The 18,599-nt window shown below is 36.7% G+C and overlaps 2 protein-coding genes across 4 annotated transcripts in view; both read left to right on the top strand.

Moving 5' to 3' along the window:
- The first annotated feature begins 2,300 nt into the window (after window positions 1-2,300).
- si:ch73-52e5.2 (protein THEM6) lies at window positions 2,301-6,910 on the top strand. Of its 2 annotated transcripts, XM_056468277.1 has the most exons (3): window positions 2,301-2,599; window positions 3,390-3,894; window positions 6,146-6,910. In XM_056468277.1, exons 2-3 carry the CDS (start codon window positions 3,394-3,396, stop codon window positions 6,251-6,253), a joined length of 609 nt encoding a protein of 202 aa, XP_056324252.1. In that variant the 5' UTR covers window positions 2,301-2,599; window positions 3,390-3,393; the 3' UTR covers window positions 6,254-6,910. The 2 variants fall into 2 exon arrangements, with proteins under 2 accessions (XP_056324252.1, XP_056324245.1); XM_056468270.1 differs by having other exon boundaries at window positions 2,301-3,894.
- A 1,076-nt stretch (window positions 6,911-7,986) lies between these two features.
- The window catches only part of ftr67 (finTRIM family, member 67), an 18,510-nt gene continuing 7,897 nt past the window's right edge, over window positions 7,987-18,599 (top strand). The window contains exons 1-4 of one of the 2 annotated variants that reach the window (XM_056445383.1): window positions 7,987-8,031; window positions 9,211-9,927; window positions 11,883-11,978; window positions 17,234-17,467. In XM_056445383.1, coding sequence (XP_056301358.1) covers window positions 9,334-9,927; window positions 11,883-11,978; window positions 17,234-17,467 — 924 coding nt within the window. In that variant the 5' untranslated portion in view covers window positions 7,987-8,031; window positions 9,211-9,333. Of the gene's footprint in view, window positions 8,032-9,165; window positions 9,928-11,882; window positions 11,979-17,233; window positions 17,468-18,599 lie in introns of both variants that reach the window. The other variant, XM_056445375.1, reaches the window with a different exon arrangement.

The following is an 18,599-nucleotide window of genomic DNA, read 5'->3' as shown; positions in this document are numbered from 1 at the left end:
TAATATTTTTAGGTATAAAGTATGATGGTGTATTACTGCCATCGACTGGACTGGAGTATGAAGTGTTTGTAGGCAAGGATTAAAAAATGCAAAAATAATAACAGCAGAAATATATATATATATATATACACACACACACATACACACACACATTGCTCAGCATATATAAGTACACCCCTCACAAATCTCTCTTTTAAATTCATATTTTTAACAGGAAGCTATACAATATTATATTTGTGCATATACATTAGATTAGTCAGTACTGAACCCAAATCTGGAGCTTATCTAATAAAATAACTTACGATCCAACAGTCCAAAAACTAGTAGACACAAATTTATATGTAATAGAAAAATTTTAAATACAGGAATTTTAAAAAGAGGAAAAATCAAGAGAAACAAAAACTTTTAAAAATTAATTTTGTAGTTTGTAATTATTGCTATTATTTTATTTTTTTATTTTTGCAATATTTTGCTTGAATTTAATTGTATCTTTCAATAACTAAATATGCTTGGTGACTAAATTATTATTTAAAAAATATATCTGTTGCCTACAGAATTTTCACTGAGAAATGATACAAATATTCATTTTTAAAATGGGCTGTACTCAATTATGCTGAGCACAGTATGTGGAATGTGTATGACACTTCTATATACGTTCGTAATATTTATATTATAAATGTGTAATATAAAATGCACTTTATTTCACTGAGTAAAATCGATCAAATTACATTAGTCAATTTCTGTAACGAACTACTAAAAATAAAATCTCTTTTAAAATGTGATTTTTTTTTTTTTTAAATGTTTAAAGAAATATACAAAGAGATAAAATAATTCATACAATAATTGAAGAAATATATAAACAAAGCATGAAATAATACAATTACAACAACAGGCAGACACAAATATAGGAGAAAGAAAGCAGCATAATGACAGTTATACTTGACGTAAATAAAAAGTAAATAAATAATAATAAAATAAATAAATTATAAAAGCTTATGCGATATAAACCTTCACCAGGCCGGCTATGAGCTTGTGAAACAGGTGTTTTTTTTTTGTTTTGTTTTTTATCAAAAAGTGGACCATATTGCAGTTATTCGCTTAATTTTCTATTTAATTATGAGGTTTTTAAATACTGCACTTAGTGACATTTTAAGCACTATTTTAGCTGGATGAGCTTGTCGGATGGTCAGCATAACCACACTTTTGATGTACTAAAAATATTTCGTAAAGATTTACAATAAAGAAATGTGAAGAAAAAATAATTATTTTTAAAATACAAATTTATTACATCATTTATCAATAGAAAAAATGAAATCTGTTCAAGTTTTAAATTAAAAACTGTAGGCTATTGTCATTTATTAGCAAATAACAAACTGAGCAGCACATTCGGCTTTCCTCAGTCAGAATTTGGCCCTTTGAATATTGAACAATTAAAACATAATACTTAATAATATAATAATAATAATATTGATATAGAGCAGGGGTCACCAATCTCGGTCCTGGAGGGCCGGTGTCCCTGCGGGGTTTAGCTCCAACTTGCCTCAACACACCTGCCTGGATGTTTCAAGTATACCTAGTAAGTCCTTGATTAGCTTGTTCAGGTGTGTTTGATTAGGGTTGGAGCTAAAATCTGCAGGACACCGGCCCTCCAGGAACAAGTTTGGTGACCCCTGATGTAGAGCTTCACAATTTTTCTAGCCTCTCTTGTAAAAAGAAAGTACATTTGAAAAAATCACTAATAACAACAACAGCCTAATAAGTATTAAAAATTTGTCATTTTCTATTTCAAGAATAAGGTCCAAAATTAGAGTAAACATTGCTTGTAAAATTCCTTGTCTCTTAACAACACAGTAGTGAAGGATGACTTCGCTTACCTCAGATTCCGCTTGGTCTTAAAGCCTTTGATGGGTTATTTGCACAATTGATGGCTTATTAGTCAAAATAGGACAAATGAGCTCATGAATGGAACAAAATCTGGACTTATGTCAGTGGTGTGTGTGTGGGGGGGGGGGGGGGGGGGGTCTTTCGAACCACCCGAACCCCCCCTGGCTACGGGCCTGCTACAAAGGGTTGTGAAGGGGCTATAGTAGCTACTTTGAACAGTAGCTACATTAGTAGCCACATTAGTAGCCTTATCATTTGACAAAGTACTAAAGGATGAAGCCATAATAGCAAGTTCATTAATAAAGAGTAATATAGAAGGGGGGGGGGGGGGGGGGGGTTCTAATATAAATGAAGAATTTTGCAAAGCACAAAAGGTTAATAACCGAGTAATGCTGTGTACAATAATACAATTAGTTACACCAAATTTAACTTGTTTGTAGCAACAAGGGTTTACATGCATATTGACATGAGATATTGTCATGTAAATGAGCCCAAAATAACTCTGAATATATGCAATTGTAGATAATATGCTCAGTGGTTTTAGTATCACTTTCACTAAATCTTTATAACGTGATCTTTGGTGGATGACAGAAGTTTGGCGTCACGCCGTTCAAAGGGCGGCCTATGATGTAATCACGTGGTCACGTTAAACCAATCAGAGCGCAGTACCTCTCAGCGCGGAAGTGCGTGAAGCCGGTTTTCGGGTGTCCATCGCGTGAGTACCAACCGTATCATATTTGACAAAATAATTATGATAAACATTCACGAATGCACTTCGCTTGTCTGTACTTTTATATTAATACGACAACCGGTACACCTAGGATAGGTTTTACTGCACGACCTTGTCAATGTTCTTCATTTGAGGTCTGATATTTAATCTAAAATACGATTTTTCATTCATTTCCGAAATATTAGATAGCATATATCACATTACATATATAAATATCCTCCAGAAATAATGTGATAATGTGTTGCCTCTTATGCTGTGGTAGCTACTGAAGCCGGGTCACTGCTGTCAGCCTCGCAGGTTTCCTTGTTTTTACATTAATACGGAAACTGTCTTGTTAAATTAGGTTTTACTTCACATGGATCTTTAAAAAGGGGTCGATATATAATCCTAATTTTGATTTTTCATTCTTTTCCGTAATGTACGAATTAATAATAGTCTATTTTCAAAGGTATCGTCATATATATACAGTATATATACATTAGAAATATGTAATGATGTCCTGCCTGATGTTCTGTAATGAAGCTGATTAATGTAATTTTCCTACCTTTATTATTATTATTCTTATTGTAAGTAAGCTACAGTTAATGCAACTTGTATCTTCTTTCTTTTATAATATAATTCTTCTCTTTAAACTGTTTGTATATTACTTTGTCTTACTGGAATAATAATAATAATAGCCTTGCATGTACAGAAGCCGGATCACAGGTGTTATCCTCGCCGTTTTCCTCCTGTTCTGCATCTTTAATTGATGCTGTGAATAATTGATGTGTCACAGAATCATGCTGCTGTGGTTTCTGTCCGGCTCTCTGCTTCTCTTCGGCACTTTTGACGTCTGGTATTTCCTGCGAGGCTTATGGGTGGCGCTCCGCTGCTGCTTCCAGAGCCCTATCCGGGATATCCTGGCCGAGCAGGTGGTGCACGGCAGGGTTCTGCTGCACGACATGGACTTTATGTGCCATATGAATAACGCCCGGTACCTGCGTGAGTGCGACTTCGCCCGGTTTGCGCACGGCACGCGCATCGGGCTCTTCATGGCCGCGCGCGCGCTCAAAGCCACTATGGTTGTCGGAGCCACGACCATCCGATACAGGCGCTCGCTAGCGCTCGGAGAGGGGTTCGAGCTGCGCACCCGCATTGTGTCCTGGGACGAGAAGTCCTTCTACCTGGAGCAGAGGTTCGTGTCCAAGTCTGACGGCTTCATCTCTGCGGTCATGCTGTGCCGGCAGAACGTCATTCGAGGAAACCCGCAGAATATACTGGAGTTCCTGTGCAAGAGGAAGGTGAGCGTCTTCTGGATTTGGTTTGTGCATTATTACAGATAAGTGCTTGTCAGTCTTGTTTAGTTCACCCAAACATGAAAACTGGTCATCTTTACTTATTATTATTTTTATTTAGTTCAGTAAAACACAAAATAAGTTATTCCGAAGAATGTTCCCACAATCTTAGACTTCAGTATTAGTTTTTTTCTGATGGAAGTAAATGGTTACACCTTTTCAGCTTTCTTTAAAATAAATTCTTCAGTATTTAACAGAATAAAGAAAGGTTTAGTTCACCCAAAAATGAAAATTGTTAATTTTCTACTTGTTCCAAATCTGTTTGAGATTTCTTTGTGCAGTTGAACACAAAAGAAGTTATTTTGAAGAATGTTCTGAAACTGTAACCATTAACTTCAATGGTATTTTTTATTTATTTTATTTTTAATATGGAAGGCAATGGTTACAGAGTTTCAGCATTTACAAAATAACATCTTTTGTGTTCAACAGATTAAATAAAGGTTTAGTTCACCCAAAAATGAAAATTGTTCATCTTTTACTTGTTCTAAAAGTGTTTGAGATTTCTTTGTGCAGTTGAACACAAAAGAAGTTATTTTGAAGAATGTTCTGAAACTGTAACCATTGACTTCTATGGTATTTTTGATTTATTTTATTTTTATTATGGAAGGCAATGGTTACAGAGTTTCAGCTTTTACAAAATAACTTCTTTTGTATTTATCTGAGCGAGAAAACAAATCTCAAATCAAGTAAAAAATGACCAATTTTCATTTTTGGATCAACTAAAACAGACTGATAACTGAATCAAGAAAGGTTTGGAAGCATTTAGTGGTAAGACAGTTGTGAGTACATTTTGATTTTTGTGCAAACTATCCCTTTATCCTGAAACATGCTCTGCAGTTATATAATTAATAATAATGCAATAAGCGCTTGTTTAAGGTTCACCCAAATATGAACGTTTACTCTCCTTCAAGTGGTTTCTTTATTCTGTTGAACACAAAATAAATTTTAAAGAAAGCTGAAAACTGGTACAAAGTACAAGTGCTTCTCAGTCTTTGAAAAGACACTGAAGCATGCTTCGCTGCTTGTTTAAACTACTTATTTAAAATGAGCTGAAACAACGCAATTCCTGAGATTTTTTTTGGGACAAGTTAATTCTATTATGTTCAATACACTTAAATCTGTAAACTTAATGTAATGTTGGGACACCATGAATAAATTGTGTGGAACCCTACATTTTTACAGTGTTGTCAGCTATCTAAAAATAATAATGCTGTAAGTGCTTGTTAAAAATTATTTGGAAAATATTTCATTTTTTGTTTTTACTACTTTTTCACTCACAGTATCTACTGTTAGATCAATTACATAATTAAATTTGTATTATTGAATTCATTTTAATTAAATGTATTTGTTTACATTTAAATATCTCTATATTTTTTTAACTTGTGGACCCAAATATGCTAACCCTCGTACACTCCCATCCTAAAATCAAAAAGGCAATAATATATTTTTCAACTTATACAGAGTAAAACATAATATTACAAATATCTGTCAAAATTATGAATAAAGTATTTGAAAAAGTACTATAATTAAAGGGAGTAATAATTCTGACTTCAACTGTATTAGTTTATTGCTCACTACAGAACTGTACGTTTTTGTGTTCTTATGTTTTACATGAAATTTTCATATTGAAATCACAATTTTATTTAAATGAGAATTAATATAATGTAAAGGGACTTGTTTTATACATTAAATTACAATTTTAAAATGTATTTAAAAATATTTAGTTTCCAAAAAAACTGCATTTCTACTCAATGTAGTGCCTCATTACTTTTTAAAATCATTTATATTTTAATATTTTATTAATTATTAAGCTTATTTTTATATTTGTTTACATTTTGTGGACATTCAGACTTTAGCATTACTTTTTTCTCTGTAGTTTTGTACTGTAAACAATGCAATGTTTATTTAGTTAAATTGTGTTTATTTTATTTCTTGAAGTAACAATAAAAATTTACATATTTTACTTTAAGTAAAATATTTACATGCATTCCTTACATGTTTTTTTTCCTCTAAGTTAACAAACAGGTAATTCTATGGCATACCATGGGACATAAATATGACAATCATTATCACTGAGCGTCATTTCTATTAAGACACAGTTGTATACCATATCGCTGGACATGTACCATGGTAAAACCATGATTCTCTTTAAAGTATTTTCACATTGGACTAACTCATATATGTCTATAACACGAAGGTGGACTGCCCAGACATTTCCGAGGACCTCCAGCACTGGATTCGGTTCATCTCTGCTAGCAGTCAGGCTCTGAGAGCAGAAAGCGGACTGGACGACAAGACCAAATGATCATGTCAGAGCAGACCAAACAGTCATTACCGTAAGCCTTCCTCGTGCATGTAAGTTCCCCGTGATGCTGACCTTAATTCATCTTACTTATCTCCAAGTGTCTGGGTTTTCTGATCCCGAACCTGCGGCTGGTTGGCAGCCTCAGCGTTTTCTCCAAACACACCAGCCCTCCATTTTTAGTTTAGAAGTATTGCAACGTCATCATTACTGTATTTACAGAATCCATTCCAGAAGCTGCAAGAATGAAACTGACTAAACACAAGAGCATGAATCTCTGTTGAAGAACAGAGCGCATGAGCGAATGTAGAAAACACTTGACTCCATTGACTTGAATGCTGGGGGCTTCTGAACGCTCCCTTGACCAGATACGCACATGAACGTGACGGGAAAAAAGCACTGAAATTAATCTGAATGATAAAAATGAGTTTGAATTGTGTGTTGTTTTATTTTCATATCACCTCATGGATTTGTTCTGTCGCTCAGATATGTTAATGTACTTATTTATTCCATTTTGAAACTGAAATTTTATTGTTATTATTTATGAAAAGGGATCGTGTATTTATTTAACCACAACAAATTGAGATTTGCATAATTTATTTAAGAAGAGTCTATATGTAAAAATAATTTAAAGGCCTGTAATGAAACTTGAAGACATGCATTATGAAATAAAAACTGAATTATGAATGACGTTTGTGGATGAGTTATTAGTAGGCCCACACAGAATCTGCGCGCGCAGAATTTCCGCAGAATTCCTCCGATTTTTAGCTCATCTTTAATTCTGTTTATTTATTTGAGTAAATGTGTGTAAATTTATATTTATTCAGTTTTTAAATTAATTACAGTAATATTATTGACTAATATGAAAATGTTTGTCTGATTTATGTGCAATGTAAAGTAATATTTTCTGTCTTTTTGTAGAAATAATATTTGAGAGACTTGCTTTGTTTACCAAATAAAGTGGATCTAATTGGATTTGCATTTTAAACATTAAATAAACGTTAAAAAGATATTCTTTTTATTTCATGTATTAAGGTTTTAGTTATGATACTCCCAAAATAATGGCAAAAAACGTCCGCAGATTCCGTCTGGCCCTAGTTATTAAAGTGTTTGCTTGCAAACGCAGTTCATGTTTGTTTCATGTGAGAGGCATACTCGCATTACTGCTCTCTAGTGTCAAAACACTTATATTACACTCTTAAAGTCCTCCTGCAGTTATTATTAATCTGTCTGTCATGTTTGGTCATTAGAAACGACTGTTACTCTTAAGAATATATAATTATTAATGTTTTGAAAATTGTTCTACACTCACCGGCTTATTAAGTAATCCCGAAATAATGAATATGCAAATTAGCTTCCGCCTCAACTCAGTCCTGGCGCCAGCTTTTCAACCTGCTTCATCTTCACTCGGTTAACTGAAGTAAACGCCATACACGATGGTTGGTAAGTGGCAATCGGTTTAATTATTATATTTCTGTCAGTCACAGTAGTATTAGGAGTAAAACTTCAATTGTGAATCGATTAGAGCTTATAAAAGAAGAATGTCTCCTTTTTACTGAAAAGGTGTTAATAACTTGTTCATTGCGATCTCACAAAGTTCTGTTATAATGTTTTACGGTTGTGGTGTTATATATAGCGCTCTACAATGTATAATAATCGTCTTATTTACCTTAATTTCACATGTTGTAATGAGGGGATTTCTAAACGGCTCTGAAACCGGTGAGTGGATTCTGACAATAGCAAACTCCTCTGATTGGTCACCACGTTCAAGAAATCAACAGGTATGTCAGTGATTGGCTACAATTCTCAACGCTACCAAAACACTTTGTAAATAAAAACTGTCGGCGGTTGATGAGATAATATAAAAGCTCAGCAAACAAAACCTAATAAATTCTGTACAGAGGAGTTTTCATTTGTATCTGACTAGAGAACTCTAAGTCATTTGGCATTTCTGTGTGGAGTTTGCATGTTCTCCCCGTGTTCGTGTGGGTTTCCTCCGGGTGCTCCGGTTTCCCCCACAAGTTCAAAGACGTGCTATAGGTGAATTGGGTAAGCTAAAATTGTCTGTAGTGTGTGTGTGAATAAGTGTGTATGGATGTTTCCCAGTGATGGGTTGCAGATAGAAGGTCATCCGCTGCGTAAAACATATGCTGGATAAGTTGGCAGTTCATCCCGCTGTGGCGACCCCAGATTAATAAAGGGACTAAGCTGAAAAATAAAATTAATGAATAAATATAAATTAAAACTAAATAGATTGTTGCGTGTTTTACGATATGCTGTAATAAATTTTAAGATGTATTGTTTTTTATCACGCATATGTAGACGTTGCATGAAACATTAGGTGATGAAAATTTACTTGAAAGTCTTGGAAAGTCATGGAATTTTATTAGTAATAATGTGTCTTTGGTCCTAAAAGCATGGTTTAAATTAGATGTTCTTTTTAATTATTGTCATTTAATTAAAAATATTTGTATAAAATCGGCAAATAGTATAGTTTTTCTATTTAACTTTTTATTTTGTAAATATAAATGAAAGGGAGAATTTTTTTTCAACACATTTCTAATCATGCCATGATGACAGGACATAATATTTAACTATATTCTGACTAGGTAAGTTAGGGTGATCAGGCTAGTTTGTTCTGTAGACAATTGAAAAAAATATTGCTTAAGGAGGCTAATATTATTGACTTTAAAGTGGTTTTAAAAAAACCTGCTTTTATTTCAGGCAAACTAAAACAAACAAGAGTTTCCCCAGAAGAAAGAATATTATAGGAAATACTGTGAAAATAATCATTTTTTATTTTAAATATATAACAGCATTTATATATATTTATTTTAAAATGTGTGTGTGTGTGTGTGTGTGTGTGTGTGTGTGTGTGTGTGCGTGTGTGTGTGTGTGTGTGTGTTGTCCTCAAGCACTGCAGTCCAGCAACTCTTGTCCTCATTTCCTGACATGCTCAGTGTGTGTTGTGCGCGGCAGCTGTTGAGCCCCTCCCCCTCCTGTCAGCCTCTGTGGTCACATGACTCACTTCCTGCATAAACAAAGCTCTCGGCTGGGCTCCGTTCTGCCACAAACCTACTAAAATGGCGCAAGCTGGGGTTTTCCTAGAGCACGACCAGTTTAACTGCTCCATCTGCCTGGACGTCTTAAAGGACCCCGTGACCATTCCATGCGGACACAGCTACTGCAAAGGCTGCATTAAGAACTACTGGGACCAGGACGACTACCTGGGGATCTATGGCTGTCCTCAGTGCAGGCAAAGCTTCGCTCCCAGACCTTTGCTGGGCAGAAACACAATGCTAGCCGATGTGGTGGAGAAACTGAAGAAGACTGGACTGCACGCTGGACCTGCAACCGATCCAACGCAAGCTGAGCCTGGAGATGTTGAGTGCGATGTTTGCTCGGGGACCAAAAACAAAGCCTTTAAATCCTGCCTGGTGTGTTTGGCGTCGTACTGCGAGACTCACCTTCAGCCGCACTACGAGTCTCCTGCCTTTCAGAAACACAGGCTGGTTTCTCCTTCAAAGAAGATGCAGGAGCAGCTGTGCTCGAGACATGATAAACTACTGGAGGTGTTCTGCCGCACGGATCAGCAGTGCATTTGTTACCTTTGTTTAACAGATGAGCACAAAGGACACGACACGGTTCTGGCAACAGCAGAGATGAATGAGAAGAAGGTAAAGCTGTGTGTGGTGTTTCTATGTTACCAGGTTGTGTGTGTGTGTGTGTGTGTTTTCATGTTCAGTGCTATTTTTTCATTTGCTGTACATTTTAGTTTCAGTTTTGTGAACATATTTCTGTTTAGTTGATTATTTAGGTTCAGTTTTAGTAATTCTAGTTTACTAGTTGGCAAATACATCAAGTGCTGACTAATCAAAGTTTACATTTAAAGGGATAGTTCACTAAAAAATGAATATTCTGCATCATTTACGCTCTCTTCACTTGATCCAAACTTGTTTGAGTTTTTTTTCTTTTTGTTGGACACAAAAGAAGATATTTTGAAGAATGTTGGAGACCTGTAACCATTGACTTCCATTGTATTTGTTTTTCCTGCTATGGAAGTCAATGGTTTCTGGTTTTCAGGCTTCAACAGAAGAAGTAGTTTCATTTCAGTTTAATTTTTGAGTGAACTATCCCTTTAAACTTGTGCAAAAGTCTTCATAATAAAACTAAAATAATTGTTTGAACAAACACTGAAATCAAAACCTTACAAATTCAACAAAAGGCTTCTTCATATTTAAGATATCTGAAGCAAAAACAGAACACATGTTTTTTAGGAAGATGTTGATATAATGTTTGTCTATAAAAGTGTATCTACAACCACAGGCCTGGTTTTCCACCACAGAATGAGTGCTTATGAATTCAGAAAATGATTATTCATTCATTAATTTTCCTTCGGCTTAGTCCCTTTATCAATGAGGGGTCGCCACAACGGAATGAACCACCAACTTATCCAGCATAGGTTTTACTCAGTGGATGCCCAGTACTGGGAAACACTCAAGTGCCACATTAATGTAAGGTCATACATTAACAAATATTAATGTGACATTATTGTGAAAAATAAAATATAATAAAGTATAACTAATAATATATATTAGGTGGTTCATTCCGCTGTGGCGACGCCTGATAACTAAGGGACTAAGCTGAAGGAAAATTAATAAAAATGAATATCTACTACTACTACTACTACTACTACTACTACTACTACTACTACTACTACTACTACTACTACTACTACTACTAATAATAATAATAATAATAATAATAATAATAATAATAATAAATAACTAATAATAGGCGACGCAGTGGCGCAGTAGGTAGTGCTGTCGCCTCACAGCAAGAAGGTCGCTGGTTCGAGCCTCGGCTGGGTTAGTTGGTGTTTCTGTGTGGAGTTTGCATGTTCTCCCTGAGTTTGCGTGGGTTTCCTCTGGGTGCTCCGGTTTTCCCCACAATCCAAAGACATGCGGTACAGGTGAATTGGGTAGGCTAATTTGTCTGTAATGTATGAGTGTGTATGGATGTTTCCCAGAGATGGGTTGCGGCTGGAAGGGCAAAAGAACATTTCCTTTTCGGCTTAGTCCCTTTATTAATCTGGGGTCGCCACAGCGGAATGAACCGCCAACTTATCCAGCACATGTTTTACACAGCGGATGCCCTTCCAGCTGCAATTCATCACTGGGAAACATTCATAAACACTCATTCACACACATTCACTCTGGACAGTTTAGCTTATTCACTTCACCTGTACCACATGTCTTTGAACTTGTGGGGGAAACCGGAGCAGCCGGAGGAAACCCACGCGAACGCAGGGAGAACATGCAAACTCCACACAGAAACGCCAACTGGCCCAGTCGAGACTCGAACCAATAACCTTCTTGCGGTGAGGCGACAATGCTAACCACTAAGCCACTGTGTCGCAAACATGATTATTTATATTTGAATTAATATTAGTTTTTCAGTGACTGTTGTTAGTGTCGTTTAGTTTTTCCATTTATTGTGATTTTTATTTTATTTTAGTTAGTGACAATGTTTTTTGACCTGTAGTTGTCCTTTTTATAGTTTCTTGTTTACTAAATAACCTTGATGCTATTTGCTTGCTGGATGTGATAAAACTGGTGTTTTTGTTTCCCAGAATGCTTTGCTGGAGATGCGCAGGCTTTCCCAGCGGAGGATTGAGGAGCGAGAAAAGGAGCTGGCGGATCTCAGACAGGCCACACAGATGCTCACGGTGAGTTTTTATTTAAACACATTTCTAATCATAATAGTTTTAATAACTCATCTCTAATAACTGATTTCTTTTATCTTTGCCATGATGACAGTAAATAATATTTGACAAGATATTCTTCAAGATGCTAGAATTCAGCTTTAAGTGACATTTAAAGGCTCAACTAAGGGTTAACTAGTGTAATTAGGCAAGGCCTTGTTTAATAATGGTTTGTTCTGTAGACAATCGGAAACAAATATTGCTTAAGAGGGTTAATAATATTCACCTTAATATAGTTTTAAAAAATTAAAAACTGCTTTTATTCTAGCCGAAATAAAACAAATAAGACTTTCTCCAGAAGAAAAAATATTATAGGAAATACTGTGGAAAAATTCCTTGCTCTGTTAAACACTACAGTGTAACTAGTACCCAGTAAACGTTTTAAATGGCACTATACGCTTATTTCACGCGGCTGCCATTTTAAAAAATGAAAGCGAGGCTGCGGTGGGAAGAAACCCAAAGGTGTAGGATCAGCACTGTAAACATTGCAACAACATGCTGTGGACTACAAACCTCCAGCTGTTGCCACGATTTCAAAGTGCAGATATTATGTAAACATCACTCTAATATCATTCATTCATTCATTTTCTCTTCGTCCTTTACTAATCTGGGGTCACCACAGCGGAATGAACCGCCAACTTATCCAGCACATGCTTTACACAGTGGATGCCTTTCCAGCTGCAACCCATCACTGGGAAACATCCATACACATTCATTTACACACATACACTACGGACAATTTAGCCTACCCAATTCACCTATAGCACATGTCTTTGGACTGTGGGGGAAACCGGAGCACCTGGATGAAACACACACCAACATGGGGAGAACAAGCAAACTCCACACAGAAATGCCAACTGACCCAGCCGAGGCTCGAACTAGCGACCTTCTTGCTGTGAGGGGATTGTGCTACCCACTGTGCCACCGTGCTGCCGACTTTAATATCCTTCAGTTAAGTTTAATTTAAACAATTAAAAGCATATTAGGCATCAAACAAAATCACAATCTCTTTAAGAGTAATACACTTAAGTGTAAACACCACGGGGACGCTTCCCTTCTTTAGCCTATGTAACCCGGTGAGCGATAATACAATGCAGTCTTCTGTTTTTTTAAAAACATTCATTTCCCGCTACCATTTCAGCGCTGTTGAGCGCATTCTTAAACAGCGCTGATTTGCCATATTATTCACCAGTGCTCAACAGAAATGACTGTGATTGGCTGTGAATGTCATCAGTTCACCACTCTTCACCTAGTGCAAACAGATACATGGACATTGGAGAGTTTTAAAGAGGCGAAGATCAGTCGATTCATCAGCAGATCGCTCGTCTGTGTTTGCACTCTGTAAACAGTAGTGAAGTGCGGTGAACTGATGACCTTCACAGCCAATCACAGTCATTTGTGTTGAACACTGGTGAATACTATGGCAAATCAGCGCTGTTTAAGAACGCACTCAACAGCGCTGAAATGTTAGTGGGAAATTGATGTTTTTTTTATTTCAGTACCGAAATTCAGTATCTTGACAAGTCTAATATTAGTGGAAGAATCAGTTCATTAACTTAAGCTTGATAAATGGCATCTAAAATGTGTGTTTGGGAAAGAAAATGTTAGCTAACTAGTGCCATTTTTCTTATTTTAGCTGAAAATTATGTCCAATATCCCTTTTTATTTTTACTATCCATTCAGAACGGACCTTCTGGTCACTCGGAAAGGGGTGAAATGATGCATTTGTGTCACTTTCTCTTCACTGATAGGATATACAGCCAGGTACACAATGTTCCTATGTGACTTCAGGTGATACTTTCGGGTTTCTTCCCACTGGAGCCTCGATTTTTGCTTTTAAAATGGCGGCTGTGTGAAATCAGTCCATAAGCTGAATACTAGTATATTACAAAAAAAAAAAAAAAGTAAAATATTATGTACTGTCATCATGGCAAAGACCAAAGAAATTAGTTTTAATTTAAAATGGATTACAATTTCACAGGAGGGATAATGATTGTGACTTATTCTTAACTACTGTATGTGACTTTAAAATAATGTGTTGAAATAAAAATACTCTAGTGTAAACACTCCCTGAGTTTATGAGACTACAGGCTTTACACACTGAAGTCTGAAATCTTTGTGTGTGTTTTTGTTTTTCCAGTGTATTAATTCAGCAGTTTTATTGCAAAACAATTCCGAGTTAATTCAAGCAGTGAAGCTTTTGTTCTCTCACTCTCTATTGTTCATCCAGTCCATTGCAGAGAGTAAGGATAGTCCACCTCCTGATCAAAGACTTGTGTGGGATTATCCCGAATTCAGAGTTTTTTATCCAGGAAATCAGCGCAGTTTTGACACTTTGCTTGTGATCCTGCAGCCACATAACACAAATTTCCATAAACAAATTCAAACACAGACTCTGTGTGCGACGAACCCTTCCTTGTTCCTCTGTGGACAAAACGAATGCAGTTGTTACCTCCAGAATCCTACTGCCACGCTCCATTAAAAGGTTGTAATAGTTTCATGTTATGTCTTTTAAAATTCAAAAGACACTGACGAATCAAATAACACACTCTTGCCCTGACACACTCATGATCTCAAATCCGCATCCGTGTAATAAATTCTGAATGGGGCATTTCAGTAGACGCTCTGCTTGAATTGGCCTTCGCTGATATTCAAAAGACACTGACAAATCAATTTACATTTTGATGATTGTGTAAAAAAATTCTGACAAAAGTTACAGACTCCATGTGCAATGAACTTTGGATTGTTGTTGTTACCTCAAGAATCCTTCTGCTGTGCTCGATTAAAAGTTTGTGATAGTTTCATTTAATGTCTTTTTAAAATTCAAAAGACACTGATGAATCAATTAACATTTTGACAGGCAAAACATTTTGGACAAAAAATTTCGGAAAAATTCCTCTGTGGACAAAACAATTGGAGTCGTTACTTCCAGAATCGCGCTCGATTAAAAGTTTGTAATAGTTTTATCTTGATGGCTTTTAAAATTCAATATTCAAAAAAACTCGAAAAAAAAATGACAGACTTTAATGTATTTTAGTTCAGTTCCTCTGTGGACAAAATGAATTGAGTTGTTACCTACAGAATCCTACCGCTGTGCTCAAATATAAGTTTGTAAGAGATTTATTTTGTCTTTAAAATTCAAAAGACACCAACAAATCAACGAACATTTTGATGTGCGAAAAATTTCGTACAAAAGTTATAGACTCCGCATTCCTCTGTAGACTAGGGGTTCCCAAACTTTTCAGCCTGCGACCCCCAAAATAACAATGCCAGTGATTCTTGACCCCTGAAATTTTCTGAGGTGGTTATAAATATATAAACCAACGGCGCACACATACCAATAGGCCCAGTTCTATTGATATTTTAATATTGGAGAACGCCACTCGGAGACCATTGTCCATGTTCAGCTGTGGCCTGTATTCATTTTTAATATATGTGAGTGCCGTAAAAGTGTCAAAGTTTAAACTAGCGCCATGAAATCAATCTGCTGCATCTGACGCTTTTGCTGTGTGTTTAATATAACGTAATCACCCGAGGGCTCTCAAAAAAATCGAAAGGCTGATGGCTTTTTATTTGCATGTTCTTTTTTTATTGTTTACAATTACGACTATTTTGTTCTTCAGTAGGTTATGGTTAAAATATGGCCATTCTAATAGATTCTAATAGTTTATGGTGGCACGGTGGCTCAGTGGTTAGCACTTTCACCTCACAACAAGAAAGTTGCTGGTTCGAGTTCCAGCTGGGCCAGTTGGCATTTCTGTGTGGAGTTTGCATGTTCTCCCCGTGTTCGTGTGGGTTTCCTCTGGGTGCTCCGGTCTCCCCCACAGTCCAAAGACATGCGCTATAGGTGAATTAAACAAGCTAAATCAGGGTGCCCGCGGGGGTCTTAATATGTCCTAAAAGGTCTTAAGTTTCAAAAACTAAATGTTAGACCTTAAAAAGTCTTAAATACACTGAAAAATTGTGTTGTAGGTCTTAAATCATTTTAAATTGATCTTAATTTACCTTTGTCCAAGTAAAGCTACCCAACACCCAATCAACAATAATCCATCTCACGTTATTTTTTATATTTAAGCTTTTTATTGCAAAGTTATACACTTCTCAACAGCCGTTAGACACTTTTACAGCAAATTCTCCCTACTAAACTCCATAATCAACGAAAGAAAACAAGCAATGCATCCCTTTACAGGATCTTCCATTAATTCAAAAGCTACTTACAGATGTAACCGGGCCACTAAAAATAAATCCATAGTGTTTAGCCCTGTATAAGTCTAAAATTTCATTCATAATGGTCTTAAAAGGGTCTAAAAAGTCTTAAATTTGATTTAAAGAAACCTGCAGAAACCCTGTAAATTGGCTGTAGTATATGCGTGTGATTGAGTGTGTATGGATGTTTTCCACTACTGCATTGCAGCTGAAAGGGCATTCGCTGCATAAAAAATGTGCTGATAGTTGGTGGTTCGTTCCACTTTGGCGACCCCTGATAAATAAAGGAACTAAGCCAAAGGAAAATGAATGAATGAATGAATTATTAATATTTAATGAAATGAAGTATTTTTTTGGAAATCACCAAGTATCCCCCCTTCGGCTTAGTCCCTTTATTTATCAGGGAATGACCCGCCAACTTATCCAGCATATGTTTTACGCAGAGGATGCCCTTCCAGCTGCAACCCAGCACTGGAAAACACCCACTCACTCTCGCATTCACACACACACTAATACACTATGGCCAATTTAGTTTACCCAATTCACCTGTACCGCATGTCTTTGGACTGTGGGGAAAACCGGAGCACCAGAAGGAAAGCCATGCCAACATGGGGAGAACATGCAAACTCCACAGTGAAACGGCTACTGACCCAGCCAGGGTTTGAACCAGCGACCTTCTTGCTGTGAGGCAACAGTGCTAACCACTGAGCCACGTGTTGCCCTAAGTAGTTAATAGTAAAAGGATTTATTTTAAGATTCGAAAGACACTGACAAATCAAATAACACACTCTTGCTATGCAAGAACATTTGTTGCTTCTAATAAGTCCCTGACACACTCAGTTCATGATCTCAAATCTGCAGTCGTATAATAAGTGGGGTATTTCAGTACATGCTCTGCAGGAATTGGCCGACTTCAAAAGAGCAATCCAAATCATGTTTTCCATGCCACGACCCCTGTTTAAAGCCAAAGTCGTGCCTTTTTTCTGGCTTGTGTGTGTTTTGTCTGGTGTCAGCTGTCGGCTCAGACGGCCCTGGAGGAGAGCGAGCGTGTCTTCACAGAGCTGGTGTGCTCGGTGGAGCGGCGGCGAGCTGAAGTGAAGGAGCTGATCCGGGGTCAGGAGAGGGCGGCAGTGAGTCAAGCTCAAACGCTCCTCCAACAACTGGAGCAGGAGATAACCGAGCTGAAGAAGAGACACGCTGAATTAGGAGAGCTCTCGCAAACAGACGACCATATCGCCTTCCTCCAGGTAACACGGCTTTATTGTTTGGAGTATATCAAGTGTGTCAAGAGTCTTGATCAAGGGCACAATGGTGATTGGTTTATGAAGGGTTTCTTTGATGGAGTTTGAACTCTCAGAAGTGGTTTGGTTTGCAGATCTTTTTCCACTATCATTCCATTGTGAGGGTTTGGAGTTAGATGGTTTAGTTTCACCATTTGTTGGAATAATTGATCCGAAGAAGTAAATCATTTACCTGTACCTGTAAAAAAAATCTGAATATTAAATAATAAAAAAGCTGCATAAAAGTAGTCCAAGCAACTCATTGTAAGAAATAGATGATCGTTAAATAATACAAATCTGTAGAATGTCTCGAATATGTAGTGGATTTTAAAATCTTAGAAAGATATATAATGTGAAATAAACCCAGAATTGTCTTTTTTCTTACTTTGAATTTTGAAGGCAAAAAAAAATTATTATTATTATTATTTTTTTTTTAGAATATGCAAAAGGTACACAAATTGGGATCATACAAATACAAAGAAAATGAAACATCAACGAAAAACAACAAAAAACAAAACCAACAACAATACAGTCATATCCTGCTGGTGCTTTCATGTTGTTGATGCCAAATTCTGACCCTACCATCCAAATGTCGCAGCAGAAATCGAGACTCATCAGACCAGGCAATGTTTTTCCAATCTTCTATTGTCCAATTTTGGTGAGCCTGTGCCAATTGTAGCCTCATTTTCTTGTCCTTAGCTGACAGGAGTGGCACCTGGTGTGGTCTTCTGCTGCTGTAGCCCATCCGCTTCAAGGTTGGACGTGTTGTGTGCTCAGAGATGCTCTTCTGCAGACCTCGATTGTAACGAGTGGTTATTTGAGTTACTGTTGACTTTCTATGAGCTCAAACCAGTCTGGCCATTCTCCTCTGACCTCTGGCATCAACAAGGCATTCGTGCCCACAGAACTGCCGCTCACTGGATATTTACTCTTGTTCAGACTATTCTCTGTAAACCCTAGAGATAGTTGTGCGGGAAAATCCCAGTAGATCAGCAGTTTCTGAAATACTCAGACCAGCCTGTCTGGCACCAACAACCATGCCACGTTCAGTCACTTAAATCCCCTTTCTTACCCATTCTGATGCTCGGTTTGGCCTGCA

Source organism: Danio aesculapii, chromosome 2 (assembly GCF_903798145.1).
Source record: "Danio aesculapii chromosome 2, fDanAes4.1, whole genome shotgun sequence".
Taxonomy (NCBI): Eukaryota; Metazoa; Chordata; class Actinopteri; order Cypriniformes; family Danionidae; genus Danio; species Danio aesculapii.
Note: the sequence above shows the minus strand (reverse complement) of the source record. Positions and strands in the feature narration are given on the sequence as shown.

Bases quoted from the DNA above. Each gene is read 5' to 3' on its own strand.
- si:ch73-52e5.2 (XM_056468270.1), top strand. From the start codon at position 3,379: ATGTGTCACAGAATCATGCTGCTGTGGTTTCTGTCCGGCTCTCTGCTT. The intron at 3,895-6,145 runs GTGAGCGTCTTC...TATAACACGAAG, and splicing joins AGTTCCTGTGCAAGAGGAAG to GTGGACTGCCCAGACATTTC.